At 53.4% G+C, this 16,340-nt stretch overlaps 1 protein-coding gene across 8 annotated transcripts in view; it reads right to left on the bottom strand.

Annotated features, from left to right (window-relative positions):
- The window catches only part of SMG6 (SMG6 nonsense mediated mRNA decay factor), an 89,709-nt gene that overhangs the window by 48,940 nt on the left and 24,429 nt on the right, over positions 1–16,340 (bottom strand). For 4 of the 8 annotated variants that reach the window (XR_014936518.1, XM_015880518.3, XM_015880519.3 and 1 more), the window contains exon 10: positions 14,656–14,801. The exons of 1 other annotated variant lie outside the window; for it this stretch is intronic. Coding sequence is in view for 5 of the 7 variants with exons in the window: in XM_015880518.3 (XP_015736004.2) it covers positions 14,656–14,801 (146 nt within the window). In the remaining 2 variants the exon portion in view is untranslated. Of the gene's footprint in view, positions 1–35; positions 146–4,291; positions 4,317–4,423; positions 4,554–14,655; positions 14,802–16,340 lie in introns of those variants that run through there. 3 more of the 8 variants (XM_085522178.1, XR_014936519.1, XM_085522179.1) reach the window with 3 other exon arrangements.

The raw sequence follows: 16,340 nt of genomic DNA, 5'->3' as shown, positions 1-16,340 counted from the left end.
GGAATGCTGGGGGCCTGGGGAGGATGGAGCAGCTCTCCCTGTGGAAGCCATTAGATATTCAACACTTCATTTGTTTCCAGCCATTCTGGACTGCAGCGCTGGGCTCGAGGACGGGAGGCTCTTCTCTGACGTAACCAGGAAGCAGCTGCAAAATTAAGGAATCCCTCATGACATCATAAAAAGGGTCGATGGTTTACAGGGGAAGGTATAAAAATTAATGACATATTCCCACCCCAAGCAGCAAGCCTGCCCGAGAGCCACAGAGGAAGCCACGCTCTCCCAGCACCCCGGGGCTGCTGCTCATTGCCAGCCCACTCCACTGGGATGGCAGATGCTTGCACTGAGTGTGCCCCCCATGCCCTATAACTCTGCAGCCCCACAAACCAACCTGTCCTGCAAGGAGCCCAGGGAGCAGCATGTTGCTGCACTCAGGCTAGGGCAGAAAGAATGACACTAGCCTCGAGGACAAGCTCAGAGCCATTTCCACTTGAAAAGGGAAAAGGATAGTGGTTTAAAATTAACTGCGGCCTTTTCCAGGAAATATCAGTGGAAAGAAGCAGCCATTTTTAGAAATGTTATTCTCAGAAATTTCCTGAAAAGACCCATCAGTCAAAACACAGATTGAAGCCATTTCCACTTGCACTGAGCAGCACTTCAGAGCTCAGTGCGCTTGGGGTGCTGACCTGGGAGGTGAGGCCAGGACCTCAGGCTGCACCCTGCAGCCCGGTGAGGCTGCAAAGTCACTTCTGGATATGCACCATCCTGTGCAGGGTCAGAAACAGCCCAAATGTGCACAGCTCCTAAGAAAGTGTTTTAATCCAGGCTGTGACTGCAGCACGGCTCTGGACCAGCCCAGCACCAGCTGCCTATCGTATTGTATGATGCACAAGCAGGTTTGAAGGTCAAAAGGGTGCAAGACCAGAGCAGGGCTGTGCACAGAGTACATCTGAATGAATCAGGGCATGCTGTGAGGGTGCACCAAAAGGAGAACAAACGTGAACACTAGAAGCACAAAAAGGAATGAGGCACGCTGCAGTGAAGCAGGATACAGACACATACAACAGGATGATGCAGCCCGATAGACAAAACCCCTTAGTCTGCACAATCTTTCGTCCTTCCTGACCAAACACAGATAGAGCCACAACCTCACCCGCACGGGCAGCAAGGGCAGCATGCACCCCTGTGTCATCATGCTCAAGGAGCAGGCAGCACCACAAAGCACTGAGTGCATCCCAGCCCGGCTGTCACTGCATCAGATGTTATTTACAGCGGGGAGGAGGTGTGAACAGGGCTTCCCAAGAGAGGTTTACTCCAGCCCAGAGTGAAGTTGTAGCAGGACAATCGTTGTGCTGGAACAGGCAGCCTGCAACGTGCCTCTGCTGGTGTGAGAGCTCCGTGCCTGGAGGGAAAGTTAATGAGAGAAAGAGCCTGCAGACAGGAGTGCTCTGAGAGAGCAGCCTTTGATGGGGCAGGAACAGCAAAGTGAGGAGCTTCCGTTTCAACACATTCACTCATTTGCTGCTGCTCTTCTTTTTACAGCTTCCTGAGGGACCCAAGCTCCGCTGGGTCAGTTTGCAAAGCAAACTCCAGAACTCAAAGCCAAGTCTGTGGCCCCAATTTCCTCCACCAGGCAGCAAAGCCCAAACCCTTCATCCCCAGACCCCAAATGCCTCCTCACCCCCTGCAGCTGCCCCTCCAAGTGGTGACAGTCCCATGCTGTACCCCAACAGCACTCAGACTCTATTGCGAGAAGGGCACAGCCCAGACACAGTGCCTACACTGAGGCTTACCTAACACTTTCCATTATAAGCCCCCTGTTTTTAGTTCCTAACAACTTTGCCAAACTTTAACCATTTAGGCTGCGATCCCTCATGCCAAAAGCTTTTCTTCGAGCTCAATTTATTGGGAAAATTTCATCGAAAAAACTTCACAGCCATTTGCCAGAATGAGGTTAGGGAAAATATATATTGTTCTTCTCAAGTTCTAAATTCTTTGACCATTGCAGTGAAATCCCCAGCACCTTCACACTTTGGAGCAGGACCCAGCAGCTTGGCATAGGCCAACTGAAGGCTCTGGGAGTGCTCCTGCCACCCCCAACCCACCACAACAGAAAATAAATGCCCAGGAGATATAACATTGAACATTCAGAGGTCAGCGATACCAGAGTTAGAGCAGCTCATGGAAGTTCAAGCCAAGCTTGAACATTTGGACTCTCCAAGGTTGCCCCAGTGGCATATCACTTTATCCCCCCCCTCACGTTGGCTTTTCCAGTTGACACAGAAATGAATGGTCGCCAGAGACCCTCCTGCAGAACCCTTCTCATGTGCTGAAACACGAACACAATAAGGACTGCAGAAAAGCACTGTTTGGGGGGGATGGAGATGGCTCAGTGCTATGCAGAACTCGGTTCTGTCTCAGCCTTGGTCACACACTCCCAAGTGGACCCAGAAGCCACTTGGCCCACACTCACATCACATCATATCATATTATATTTGCACACTCCTAACAGCTCACAAGCAACAGAGAGGGGACCAGATTTGCAGACAATGTGCAACTGCAGCTACAAGCACAGCTAATGAGAGCCCTGCACTGAAGATGGATGAAACCCACAGAAGACAACGCATTCAGGACAAGTCCATCTACTGTATCTCAAGGTGAGCACTTGAAATGTAGAAAGCTAGATTCCCAGCTGCATACATTAGAGACATCATGCAGAAGGCATCCAGAACCGAGCCAGAAGCAAGTTGTTTGGACCTGAACCACAGAGGATGGCAATAACAACCAACAAGTTCTCTGCAGAATTCCCATGGGAAGGGGAAAGGGTTTTACACAAGCGATGGCACAACAGCAAAACAGAGCCCAGGGTTTTCTGGCCACGTCATCATCTGCTCTGCCAGAGAGCTCCTGTCTGCATCACAGCACACCTCTGGCAAGTGAAGAGCTGCAGAACACTCTGAGGTTTGCAATGGTACGCACATGGACACGGCCAGCTTCACCCATCCAAGCGCAGGCGGTGAATGGGGGCTGTGTGCTCCTCCTGTGGAAATTTGGAACGAGCTCCGCTCCGAGCAGTGCCACGCATAGGAAGGTTCTCAGGTGTCGGGTGAGCAATTCCCTGCTGGCAGGGCTGAAACCACAGGCACAAACCCACAGCACACAGGGAACCGATTCCAGGAAGTCTAACATCCGAGCCCCGATATTAGAAAATATGATCTCAGTGCTCACACGGAGCTGGACCTTGGGTCCCAAACACCACAGCCCCCCCCCCAAACACCTGGACTAACCAGCACCATTAACCTCCTCACCACCAGCAGCCACAATGAGAGGCAGCGATCTGAGCCAGGGTTGGCACGACCCACTGATGCTGTGGTTACACCACTCCCATGTGCAGGGAGAAGAGCCCTGACCCGCTGCTCTCAGCTCACAACACCCCTCCAGCATCCCAGCACTGCGACGTTCCCTGCTCAGATTCAAAAACCTGCTGCAGTTCCAAAGCGGGCTTTGGTTTCACTGTGACCAGCAGCTCAGAGACTCACAGTTACTATACAGCCGAATAAAATATTTTTTCATCAATTTAACGCCAGCATGTCTGTGTTTGGAAACTTTGAAAATCCATGTTGTATGGTTTACTGCACTGGAAAAGGTGCCAACAGAGTTTCAAAGGAAGGGAAGTGTATAACTGTTTCCTTTCAAATGCATTTTCCAATGGGATCCATTGAGGGAAAAGGCTGGAACTAACTAAAACATTATTAAAAACTGTTATGAAAAGAGACAGAGAGATGGAAAAAGATAGACAAAAAGTCCAATACACAGCCGAGAGGGAGGGAGGGAGACAGGCAGCAAGAAAGGGGATATGGGCAGCAAGACACTTTGGGTGGGGAGAAAGGGGCGAGACGGGGAGTTTTATCTGGCAGACCCACTCGTGGTTTCATATTGTTGCAGATCGATTGATCGGGATTTCAAGTGCTGCTGGCCCGGTGGCACGAGGAGAACCACAGAGCTGGCTGTGAGCGCAGCGCCTGCGAACTGCTGACCTTCAGTTTTCAAACCAAAAATATTCTTTGGGAAACGGTTCCACCGGGTTCCAGCCTGGTCTGCCAAGAGCAAACGAGCACTACTAACCTGAAGCAACACCCAGGACTAATAACCTGAAGCAGCTCCCGGGTGTGATTCACACGGCGGGGTGACAGCACTGTGTGCTGGGCTCAGCACAGCCTCGTGCACTGAGAGGAGAAGGCACTGATTGCTCACATTGCTGCCGCAGTGGACACACGGATGCTCCTCTGTTGGCTGCATTCCGACTGCTCTAACAAAGCCTGCGAACAGCAAGATGCTCAGGGCCATGCGGCACAGCCACAGCTCCACTCCTGCTTCTGCCGCCCTGCAAGTTAAGGGGCTGGAAAAGCACGTTTTGTAGCGTTACCTCCGTGCCCCCTGACTTTGGGAATGGTCCAAGGCCCTGCTGTTCTGCTGGGCTTCAAAGAGCCAGGCCGGGGTGGGCAGCGCCTGCCGAGCTGCGGGGCTGCGGTTCTTCGGGGTGTAGCAACCGTGGGCTGTAGCACACATGTCGAGGGATGAGGGGAAAAAAATAAACAGACAGACAAAAGAATGAGGATGCTCTGCCAATTCCAATTGTGCAGCTTTTATTTTAAATACTTATCAAGCTGAGAAAGAGCAGAGTTCTTGGAAAATAAGGTTTCCTTTCTTCCAATGCCAGTGTCAAACACCCTCCAGGACGGGTACGGCACAGGCGCAGCCGCCATCCCGTCCCACCCACCCTGGCAGGGATCAGGGCTAACAGCCCTGCTGCTTCTGGTAAAGAGATTGCTCCTATTTTATTATTATTATTATTATTATTAATCTCCAATCTAGCTGGGTTCAAATTATGGCCAATTACCCACCAACACTTCTCGCTAATAAAATCAAATTTTACAGGCCCTAATTACTGCTTTCGCTCAACTGCTCGACGGGAAGCGGAGCGCTGCAGACGTACAGGGCAGGGAGGGAACATTCAGCCCTGTGTGCCAGCAGATGGCATGAGGGGTCCCCAGTGCCAGGGGTCCCCAAGCTCAGTGATGCACACCCCCAAAGCAGGATGCCCGCTGCCTGCAGTGCCAAGTCAGCCCTAAGACCACCACACTACCAAAGCAGTGAATACATCCCATTTTAGAAGCAATAACCAAAAGCCAAGTGGGGCTGCTCCTCCTGTCCATGGGACAGAGGGAACGCAGCCCTCCCCCCCAGCCCCGCTCCCACCTCACCTCTCTGTTACCCATACAGTTAATTGAAGGAGACGGGTGCACAAGCCAAAACAGCAGAGATGTAAAAATTCCTGCAAACAACACAAAATATCCCAGCTCCCAGCCCTCAGCTCCCTCACTTTCTGGTCCTACAGCACAAGCAGGAGCCCCACAGGTGCCTGCAGCCCTCTCACATCACGCTGGGCCATCTCCGCAGCGCCGGGCTGATGGAGAGTCTCAAAGCAGCGCTGCCACGCAGGTATCCCGGCTCAGCTGGGGAACGCGGCTCTGCTGCAGTGATTAATTTCTCTTTCTTAAGCAGGATTACTTTAATTTTCAAGGCCTAATGGAGTCCAGCTGCGACAGGGAGGGAACGCTGCAGCGGTACAAAGACGGACCCTTCCACGCCGGTGCAAACTCAACGTGTACACACACACACACACACACACACAAAGACCTATAAAAAGGATGCACTGCGGCGGGATATTTTTAGTCTTGACAATACGGCACTAAAAATACGACTTTGCTAATACATCACTACAGAAATATTCCCAGTGTCCATTCAAGGAACGGTTTAAAACATTTATTTTTGTTTCCTTTCGCGATGGTCAGAGAGGAGGGAGAAAATAGAAACTCATTGATAAGAGGAAACGAGAGAGACATGAAAAATTGAAAACTACCTAAAAGCTCATGGAGAGGTTTATTTTATTAGTTCTTAATAAATATCTTGCAGATTTCCTCAGGAAATACACCAGATCACATGTAAAATAGTTTGGTACTGATGTCAACTGTGTCAGCATATGAAATCTATTAGGGTGAAGCCACAGCAGGGTGATCAGCGTGCTGAAAAACTGCACGGCACCGAGGTGGGGGGGCGGGGGGGAATCTCACGGCCCTTCCAAATTCTTCGAGAGGTAAAAAAGTCAGCCAAGACGCAGAGAGAGAGAGAGAGAGAGAGAGAGCAAAAAGAAAGAGAAAAAAAAAAAAAAGAAAAAGAAAAAAAAAAAGATCCCACATCCTGCTTTGCTCTGCCAGCAATGTGAAGTGCCCAGAGATTAATTCTATGTCTGGCCTGGAAATGTGACTTTAAAGCATGGAGGGAGGAGGAGGAGGAGAGAAGGCCAAGCAATGGGGCCTGGCACTGTGCCACTGAACCCCCCCCCCCCCCCCCTCCCCAATGCTGCGTTTCAACATAGACAGCAGCAAACCCCAGCAGACGGCAGCTCCGAGCGCTGCCAGGGCCTTGCACCAGCTGCACTGCGTCTCAGCCCCGCGCAGATGGGCCTGAGAGCATCACTTCCTCCTCGCCTGCCTGCCTGCCTGCCTGCCGGCCTCGCGAAGCACAGCACATGTGGCTGAGCCGCTCCCCAAGGCAGGCTGGGGGCCCCGTTGGCTGTACTGCATAGGGCCGGGTCAGAGCTTGGCTCCCCGGGCTCTGTGCGGATGGGTTTGTGCTGTTCCCAAAGTGAGCTTGGCAGCTGGAGCCTCTCCTCTCTCTGGGATGCTATCTGGAGAGCAGGCGATGCTTGCGCAAGCTGCCCTTCCCTGAGCGTTGGTTGGAGATGGGAGGACCCCTGTGGATATGGCATGGGAAGAGGGAGCCCATGGGCAGGGCTGCCCTTATGGGTACCTGGTATGGTAGGGGATAAGTCTATGGGGTAAGTGGGCTGGCTTGTGACTGCTGCCTACATGGGATGCAACGATGCATGCCAGATCTGTTCCATCCGTGGGATGGTCACCATGCCCTCTGCATGCTGCCCTATGGTCACGCTAAGCACAGCTACCTCAAGGCACAGCAACCAATGCTATCAGCTCACTAGACTGCAAACCATCCACACCGGGGTTCAACAACCCTACCGTGTCCTGGCTGCAGTACCAGGCACCTCCATAGAAAGTTGAGTACTGAAAGTCAAATGGAACCAGATCTCGTTTTTCCAGCACAAAGCCCATTGGATAGCATGGGCAGAGCCTAATGTGCAGATACACACACTAACCATAGAAAATCAAAGGTGTCAACAGATAAACCTGCATGGGGGACACCCCCTATCCTCAGACACACATATAAGTAGAAACACATCCCCAATTATGTTTCTATTATGGACTGAGCATTGGGAAAGAAGAGCTCCCCCCATACTCCCAAGGCTGCTCACTCCCAGCAGAAGCCTGCCCAGTGCTGGACACTTGCATTGTGCCATGAGCAGGAGGAAGCAGAGCACGGCCAGCCCTGGCCCTACAGGAGGGGAGCTCAGTGTGTTGGGCAGCCCTGGGGCAGGAGCTGAAGCTCAGCAAGTTGGCACGGCACAGCTGAGCCCACACGGGGAGCGGGCACGGGGCGGGCAGCCCGCCTTGCTGCACCTGGCACGCTATAAAACAACCCCGCAAGCTCAATCAAGAGTTTTACAACTTCACAAAGCACCATAATTAGCCTAATTATACAACGTTCTTCTCAGAGAATTAAATAGAAAGACAGTAATTGACTCGGTGTTGCTTAGAAGCGCGAGGAAATCAAAGGCGCAACGCACATTAAAGAGTCAGAAACATCTCTTTAAAAGTGAGAGGATTTCCTGTCACGGTACAAACATCTGAAGCTTCACCCAACCGCTGCACCTGGCGAGACCCCACTCCCCAGCACCCCTCTGTGCCAGGGCACGGCCACAGCGGGCACCTCCTTCCTCGCCACGCAGCGGGAGCACTGGGGACACCGCGTGCCAACGCTCTGCTTCCTGCCCTCCCTTTGCACACAGCAGAGCTGCTCCTTCGCACAGCGAGCAGCAGCACATGTGTTCCAGCCCATGGCCCGGTGGCACAGCCACGTGCACGCAGCTTGGCGCGTCCCCGGCCCTGCTCTGACTTGCCACTGGGGCAGCAGAAGCTTGGCTGCAAAGCAGACTCGAGCTTGGGGATTACAAATCATTTCCCTCTAGTTGTTACCCTGAAATGAGATCTCGGTATCGTTTGGTGGAACGGCTTCAAGGCCAGCCGTAAGGATGTGCTCATGTGACAGGCAGAGCGGGCAGGAGCCCCGCTGAGCTCATCCAGTGCTGCTCAACAGGGACTTCTGCTGTGCTCAGACACACACACACACAGAGAGCAGTGAGTGCTCTGTTTCACTGGAAACCTTCCCCTTCCCTGCCACAAAGCCCCGCTCCATCTCCTGCCACCGAAGCTGACGGCTACATTTCAGAAACCTGAACTGCGAGTGGAAACTCCCTGCAGCGCGGTGCTTATTGCATCTCCTGCTGGCACTTGGGGCAAGGGGAAAAAAAGTCACATGGCTTTCTGGACACACATCTCGCTGAGGAGTCTTGCATCAGAGGGCAGAAGCCAGCAGCCAGGAAAATAACTCCAATTACGGTAAATAAATCCCCAAATATGTGACAATCTGCCTTTTAAACAGGAAACAGAGGGGAATAAGCAAAGGAAGACTCTGGTCTAAACATTGCTGCCACCAGCCTCAAGAGCCCAGGAGCAAAGCTCCGAGACACGTCTGGGCCAAACGCATGTTACCTGAACTTTGCTGATGCAAAGTCTCAACTCCGAGACAGCTTCCTTCCCCCAAAGGAAAGGCGCCTGCAGTTCCCGGTGGCCGTGCCAACCTCTCCAGGCACTTGGAGAAGCCCAGGAGAGCCAGCTGCCACCTCCGGACATGTGCATGGTCCCCACGGTGCTGTGTGAGCACAGGAAGCAGCAGGCTGACACAAGCAGTGTGGGTGTCACGCACGCTTGTGCCACGTCAGCCTTGTCCTGCAAACCTGGATGTGGCCACCAGCAGCCGGCTACCTCTTGTATCCAGTGGCTATGGAGAGCCTCCACACCAGCACTGCAATGCAGAGGAAGATGGATCATCTCCTGCTTCAAACCCAAACCTGAAGCAAAGAAGAAGAGCGGCAACATGAAAGGAGGAGGAGGATGAATTTAAAGATCGCTTCCTTCCAAACTGAAGGCCTTGGGAAGCATTATGGCCTGCCAGCACCTCGCTAATGCTGCAGCTCTGCAGCCTCGTGGGGCAACAGCACGCTGTCACTGCCAGCTGCACGCTGGTGACCTCAGTGCAGACACTTCAGTGCACACTTGCTGTGTGACAAGCCAAGCCCCACCATCGCTCAGCTCCATCCTCCCTGCAGGGAGGGTTTGCATTACAAACCCAAGGCCCCAGGGGGAGGCGGAGGGACCTCAGGCTCCAGGGCCACTGCTGCCAATGGGTCAGGAGCTCATACAACGGGAGAAGCCTTCACCTCCCATTTGCCATGCCCCAAGCTGGCAGAGCTGCCCAGACTCTGGGGAAGCACACATTTAACCATGCAAGAAGGTAAACGATGAGAAAATGACTCTGCTCTGCTCCCCAGACAGGGGAAGATCAAGTTGCTGCTTCTGCTATCTACAACCTGAGGTTTATTAAGCTTTGCTTTGTGCCTAATTTTAAAACTCCACCAAACCGAGGCAGCCGTTCACAGCACTGCTGTATTTTTAAACTCCCTCACATGCACTGGACACCCTTGCAATCAGCTCCCAGTCCACTCCAACATACGAGGTGTGGTTACAGTCTCACGAGAAGCCATTGAGATGTGAGTGCAGCAGCACGGTGCTACATGCTCCCTCCAAGGCTTTTTGCTGCTGCTGCGCTCCGCTCTGAGCAAAGCTGGGGTCCAACCATCAGAAACCAAACCAGCACTGCGGAGATGGTCAGAGACTGAGCCCAGTTCTGCCACCACCACCCTCCGCAGCCTCTCCGGGGATATTTTAAGGGTTTACGCTTTAGCTTATGAGGCTGAGCAGCTGCGGTCAGCAAAGCGAAACGCGCTGCAGGCAGAGCAGGGCCATGCGGTGGCAGGACGGCAGCAAAGCTCACAGCAAATATGGTCTGAATTTTGGGGGTCCAGTGCCCCTCTGCAGCCAGGCTGGGGCTGAGCATTCATGGCAGGAGGAGGGAGGACAATCCTACACCTGCAAGGAGCTGCAGCTCATCTCCACCAACGTGTGGATCCCACCTACCAGGGAGATTTGGGCAAGAAGCTGGTGTAGGTCTTCAAGCATCAAACAGGACCATGCAACATTTGAAAACCTTTGCAAGAGCTCTCATAATGAGCATTCATACGTGGAAGAATGAGCATGAGCCTGAGCGTTTCTGCAGCAATGGGCTGTGCAGCATCAACCGATCTCACACAGCATGGCAGTGCAAAGGGACACACACTGCTCTGACCTCGCAGCAGGGAGTGAATTCTCCCACCTTGCCTCACCAGCCTTCAACGTCTTTTCTAGCACCAAAAACCAGACCTCGCTCAGCTCCCAGAGGGCAGCCTGAGCCCAGCTGCTTCCACCAACGTTTCCCTGCGACCTCCTGTCCAAGCAGCAGGTTTTCCTCCCCACTCACCAGCACGGCCACCCTGCTCTGCCCAAAGTCCCCTCCAGCAGCAGTGCTCAGCCACAGCCTCCCCGCATGCCTCTGTTCCATCAGCCCCAGGGGATGCAACTTCCCCCCCCCAACGGCACGTGCTGAGGATGCACATATGGCAGCCCCCCCCCTCCTTCCACCTAAACCCGACCTCCTAACAAACTCCACACAGCACAATGCGACAGGCTCGGGAGTGCCAGAAGGCATCCAGGTGCTGCAGCCTGATGCTTCACACCCACAGCCAGGCAAATTTGCTGGGATTTCCGGGAAGTGTCTCTAGGGTGCCCCGTGCTGCACCCCCACTTTGGTGTATGCTTGTTTGGAATGCGGGCCTGTCGGGGGGGAGAGGGGAAGTTATTCTGGTGGTGGCCTATGAATAACATCCAGTGATTTATAGGAAGTATAATCCAATAATACAGTAAAATAAAACAGTGTGTCTGAGATGGGTTTGATTCCAGGAATTATAAAACAAATTATTAAAGAGAGAGAGAAAGAAAAAAAGCCTCAGAGAGGCCAGATCGGAGTAAATTGGGCACAGATGGGCTGGGAGGGGGTTTCTCTCTCTCCCCTCACCGAGATGCCCCTGCCGCAAGCACGGCTTCAATTAGTCTTTGCAGAAACCAGAGTTTTATTTCCCCAAATTACAGAATTAAAAAAAAATTAAAATGCTTGGAGTGTTTGTGGTTGGGATAAAGGGATCCAAACTTCTCTGTTAGCTGATGGTGCAGATGGCTACCAAACTGTTAAAAGGGCCACCCCGTGAAGAGGCTGGAGCCCAGGAGAGACCAAATCCTTTGGAAACCACCAACACTCTGTGATGCACTGGTGACAACGTGGGGCTGCTCCAGCAATGGCACCTCCCAGCCACACAGAGCACCCACCTCTCTGCTTCCATCCCTTGGGTGGGCTCTACTTGCTCCACAGGCTACCAGCACCTTTGTCCCACCTTTGTCCTGCCATAAGGCTGCCAGCCAGGAGGTCAAGAGACCAGCCGGCTGCATGTCCCCCATCACCAATGGGGAGGTTGGCTTCATAGGGAGCAGTGTGTTGGCTGGTGCAGAACAGCAGGGGAATGTTTCATGTGGGAATTCTTTGGCTTCCTCTGGCAGGGAAAACAACAGACCCAAGCCATTTCCTGGGGTCTTCCCAGTGTTGCAAGGGTAGCTGCAATCAGCTCCTGCTCCAGGAAGGTGAGCCCAGCCCTGCTGCCAGCACCAGGCATAGGGCTGTAATCAGCTCTACACCCCAAAAAATGATCAGATGGGCACAGGGCCATCTTTGCAAAGAGCAGGAGGAGACACTGCTGCAAACACTGCAATGCAGGGGCAAAGGAAAATGAGTGAAAAGCAAAGAGCAGCAGATAGAAACCATTCTACATGAGCCACCAGCCTGCCATGCTGCTACAGGACTTGGGACAGACTGAACGTAACCTGCTCAATGAAACTGGGGGAAGCTGAGAGTAAGGAAATGGCAGGGTGGGTGTCTGGCATCAGTCTGAGGAAGAAAGTGGAAAGGTATTTACTTAAGTGAGTTTGATTATTAATACTTCCATGTTTTCTCAATACCCAAATCGGCGATTAGAAATATGTGTTAATTGGCAATGAATTAAAGTATGCAAAATTCTCCACGTCGAGACTGCCTGCAACACCACCCCACAAGTGCTAGTACAACCCCCCAACCCCAGCACCAGGGATTCATTAGACAACAGAGAGGGGGCAAGAAGCAAGTAAACCTTCAAGTTTCTCAGGAGCAGCTGCAGCCCCACAGAATGGAAATATATGGGAGGGGAGGGAGGGAGCACCTGCCCCAAGAGATATCTGCCCCCGGACAGCGAGGAGAGGAGGCTCTCAGACCTCCCTCACTGACCCCAAACACACACATCTCCTGCTACCGACAGCTCGCAGTGAACATCAGACAGAGCCGTGCCATGGGAAGGACACAGCAGCTCCGATCCCGGATCTGCAGGAGGATTGCAGTAGGAGGGGATCTCTAGAGGTCACTCGGTCCAACTGCAGGATTAGATGCAGCCTCACAGAGCTCACCCAGCCAAGCCCTGCCTCCAACGAGCGCTGCTCCCAGCAGGGCTTCCTGGCAGTGGGGATGCACTCAGGGCGGAACTGCTCCTTGCATCCCCTCTGCACCCACTGCTGCCCATGCAGCTGCAGCCCGGAGAGGTGACTCATGTGCTGGGAAATAGAAACCCGCACCTTCCCAACAGCCCTTTGCCACATGCTCCAATCTGCCCCCTGCCCACAGCATCCCACACACAGAGGGGAAGAAGCCAACACCCTCCCTGCTCTGTGCTGGGCACTTGGTAATAACACATGGAGCTTTCTTGCTTGCCTTTTAAACTCCAGGCTCTTTGCTTGCTTTTTTCTTCTCACCCCCTCCCCTTCTGCACCCAACTCCCAGCACTTCTCAGTATCACTGCGTCGGCACTGAGCCCAACGCGGGCTCTGCCAACACTCAGCACACGAGCACTCAGAGACCACCGGAGCGTTTGTGCTGACAACAGAATTAGCTTTGCCAACAACATTCCTCACAACCTTTTAGGGTCACCAGAGCAAGGAGCCCTCAGGGGCACAAAGCATCAGATGGCAGCAGCAGTGCCATCCAACCCACAGCACTTCTCCAACCCCACCACCTGCTCTGTGTACGGTCCACAGGTCCCCAGCAGGAGCAGGTTTGCTTTCTCCAGAGATAAGAGAGCTGGGAGCAGCTGGCAACTACTCACACAGGAGACAAGAAACTCCAAGAAGACTTATTTTGCACAGGAGATAAAAAGTGCTCCCTTTCTGTCACTCACTCACTCACATCCACAGCTCAGCTGCGGATGGAGGAGCACAGTCCAGTGGTCTGAGAGCTGGGATTGCTTCCAGCCTTGCCACGGGGGCTTCTACACAACCCAGACAGATTTCTTCCTCTTTACCACCCGCTCCTGTCTGAGAGTGCAGACACAGCTATTAATATACCTACCGGGGGGCCGCACACAGGCATTGCTCATCATCAGAAAGTGCTTTGCAGCTCAGACATAAACACACTGGTGCTGGTTGGCACCTAGTAGGAAGGAGGGCACGTCCTCATTAGCAGCACTGACGGCTCACAGGATTTCCCAAAGGGGAGGGATGTTGCCTGTGAAGCACACAGCACGGGGAGCCACGTGGCCCAGCCCTCTGGCTGCCACCAGCCCACTTGGCCACCAAGAACCACAACTGACACACAGGGGAGAAACCGCCCAGCGGCAGCACACCATGGCTCAGCCCCGCAGCCCGTGTGGTGGCCTTGATTGAGATCCATCTGTTTTTGGAAGCTGTATCTCAAGCCATCAGTGTGCCACACGCTACTTCCCCCAGTTAAGGAGCATGGCCCTTTCTGTGCTCCCAAAAACATGGCCCAGGCTGACCCAGGCACCTGCTGCTGGGGGGCTGAAGGGAGAAACACACACCCTGGAAGCACGATTTCAAACCCAGAGGAAAGGATTCTGCTTTGGTAGCATCCCTGCTAAGTAACAAATTAAATGACAGTGCCCACATCTTGGGCAGATGGAGGAGGATGAGTGACACGAGATGTGCTTTATCGTCCAGGTGCCTTAACACAGGGCATAGCCTCCAGCAGCACTGCCCATGGCACTGCTCAACCACCCACACAGACACAGACAACAACGTTCTGCCCTCAGCCAGCCCTTCAAGATCCTCCCATCCCTCACAGTGCCAACGTGGGCACTGAGCAGGACCTGGGCGAAGCACCGGAAGGGCAGAGCCGAAGAACAGAGCCTTCTGTCCATGCCTGATGACTCAGGCTCCAGGGAGATGTGATGCCTCCTCACTCCACATCATTAAACACCTCACTGAGGCCTTCCAGCACAAGCCACGGCATTTCTGCTATCCTTACACACACCGACACCCCCAGGTATCCAACCCTGTTGGACTCGAGCTGGGTACGTGCCCTCCACCCTTCTCCATCCACAGCTCAAAGAAAGACGAGCGATCCCCGGCCCATTTCCCTTAAAGCAGCACATGGTACCTTTGGGCTGGGAGTTGTACACTGCAAACATGTTGATAGCCACGAGCTGGAGCATGCGGGCGCTTCCGATGGGAGGGGGGCTGTGCTGCAGCAGGACCTGGAACTCCCTCAGGACCTCCTCGGCCACCGCAGGGAACGTCTCCATCCTGCAGACAGAGAGAGAGATGCTGTAGAGCAGAAGGCAGACTGTGCCCTGGGGAGGGTGGCACAGCTCCCTGTGTCACCTTGCCTGGTAAACAGGGATCCCCCACAAGGCACTGATGGGTTGCTGCCCATGCCAGAGCCATAGGGAATCGCTGCCTCTGGAGTGAAGGTGCAGGTGGGTGCGAGGGAGACAGACGAAGCTTTCCTCGGTGAGGGCAGTGAGGGATTGCTCTGTAACCAACAGGCAGCATTCCTTTGGCAGGAAAACACGGCCTTTATGAGTCATTTCTGACCAACCATTTTTTTCTACTGACTTCTACCAAGCTGGGAGGGGTGCCAAGAGGCCAGCAGCTCGCTTGGACCAGGAGCAGCCCATGGGACTCCCAAGAAACACGGGTTGCAGCAAACGGCACACACTGGTGCCACATTGCGGATGTGGCAATTCCAAGTGTGTTGAACGCTGGCCAAGAACACACTTCCTCCAGAGAACAGTGCCTGTCCCCAGTTCCTGTGCTGGTGTTGCCTATGGGGACAGGACTCATGGAGCTCTCCAAGCTGTGCACTCCCAGCACAGTGAGAAAGCTGTCAGCTCTCACTATTTGGAGCCCTGCCTTGCTCAGGGGACAGGAACCTGCTGTCCTCTGGTCCTGCTAGCTGCTATTGCTCATCACACACAGCTGCAGTGCCACGCCGGGGACGAGGTGTGCTTTCAACACTGCTCACAAGCGCCCGTGGAAAGCTGACACGTTTATCCTGCTCTTCATCTGGCGTCACTAGGGGAATTAGCCGAGGTTACTTACAGAGCTGATGGATCCTCAGCAATCCCCCAGCTGAAGTGTGCTCAGCAACGGAACCGACTGCAAAGCGCACAGTCAGTTCACAGAAACAGCGGTGACGTGGCTGCCCACAACGGCCCTCCCAGGAACCCTCACCTGGTATTCCCTGAAGGCATCTTGATATAAAGATGCTGCCAAAAAAATGTGCAAACTGGTGGGGAAAATAAAAGAATAGTTCTCCTATCCCACTGCCTCCTCTGCTGAGTTTGCTCTGTTCCTTCTCGGTCCTGCACTAGAAAAAGTCACAGCTGGACCAAGCAAGAATGAGCAATGGGCTGCAGCAAGTGCCAGCTCCTTATCTGTGACAGCGTAACTCACGTGCCCGCAATGGGAGGGAGGGAGCCAGAATGTGCTGTGGGTACAGAGCAGGGAGCCAGGACAGGCAGCCTCAAGGGCCTCCAGAGCAATTTCCTCTATCTTCCCCCTGAGAGATTCAGATCTTGTGATATCAGCATGCTACAGACTGGATTAGCAAGCCACTTCTGGTAACCCACATGGGCAATTCTACTGGGCTTCCCCAACAGACTTTCAGGACAGCAGTAGGCTCTATTTTTAAAGTCAGAATTGCTTTCTGCTTAACCATATTTCACAGATGCCTTTCAACAACCGGTTCTACCTAGCAGCAGGGGTACCCTCTGCCTTGGCACTGTTTGCCAGAGTGATGCAAAGCCTCCATTACCTTCCCAGAGATGAGGGCTGTAACAA

Source organism: Coturnix japonica, chromosome 22 (assembly GCF_054131305.1).
Source record: "Coturnix japonica strain WE chromosome 22, WE-NBRP24, whole genome shotgun sequence".
Lineage (NCBI taxonomy): Eukaryota > Metazoa > Chordata > Aves > Galliformes > Phasianidae > Coturnix > Coturnix japonica.
The sequence above is the reverse complement of the archived record's forward strand: the minus strand, read 5'-3'. Positions and strand labels throughout refer to the sequence as shown.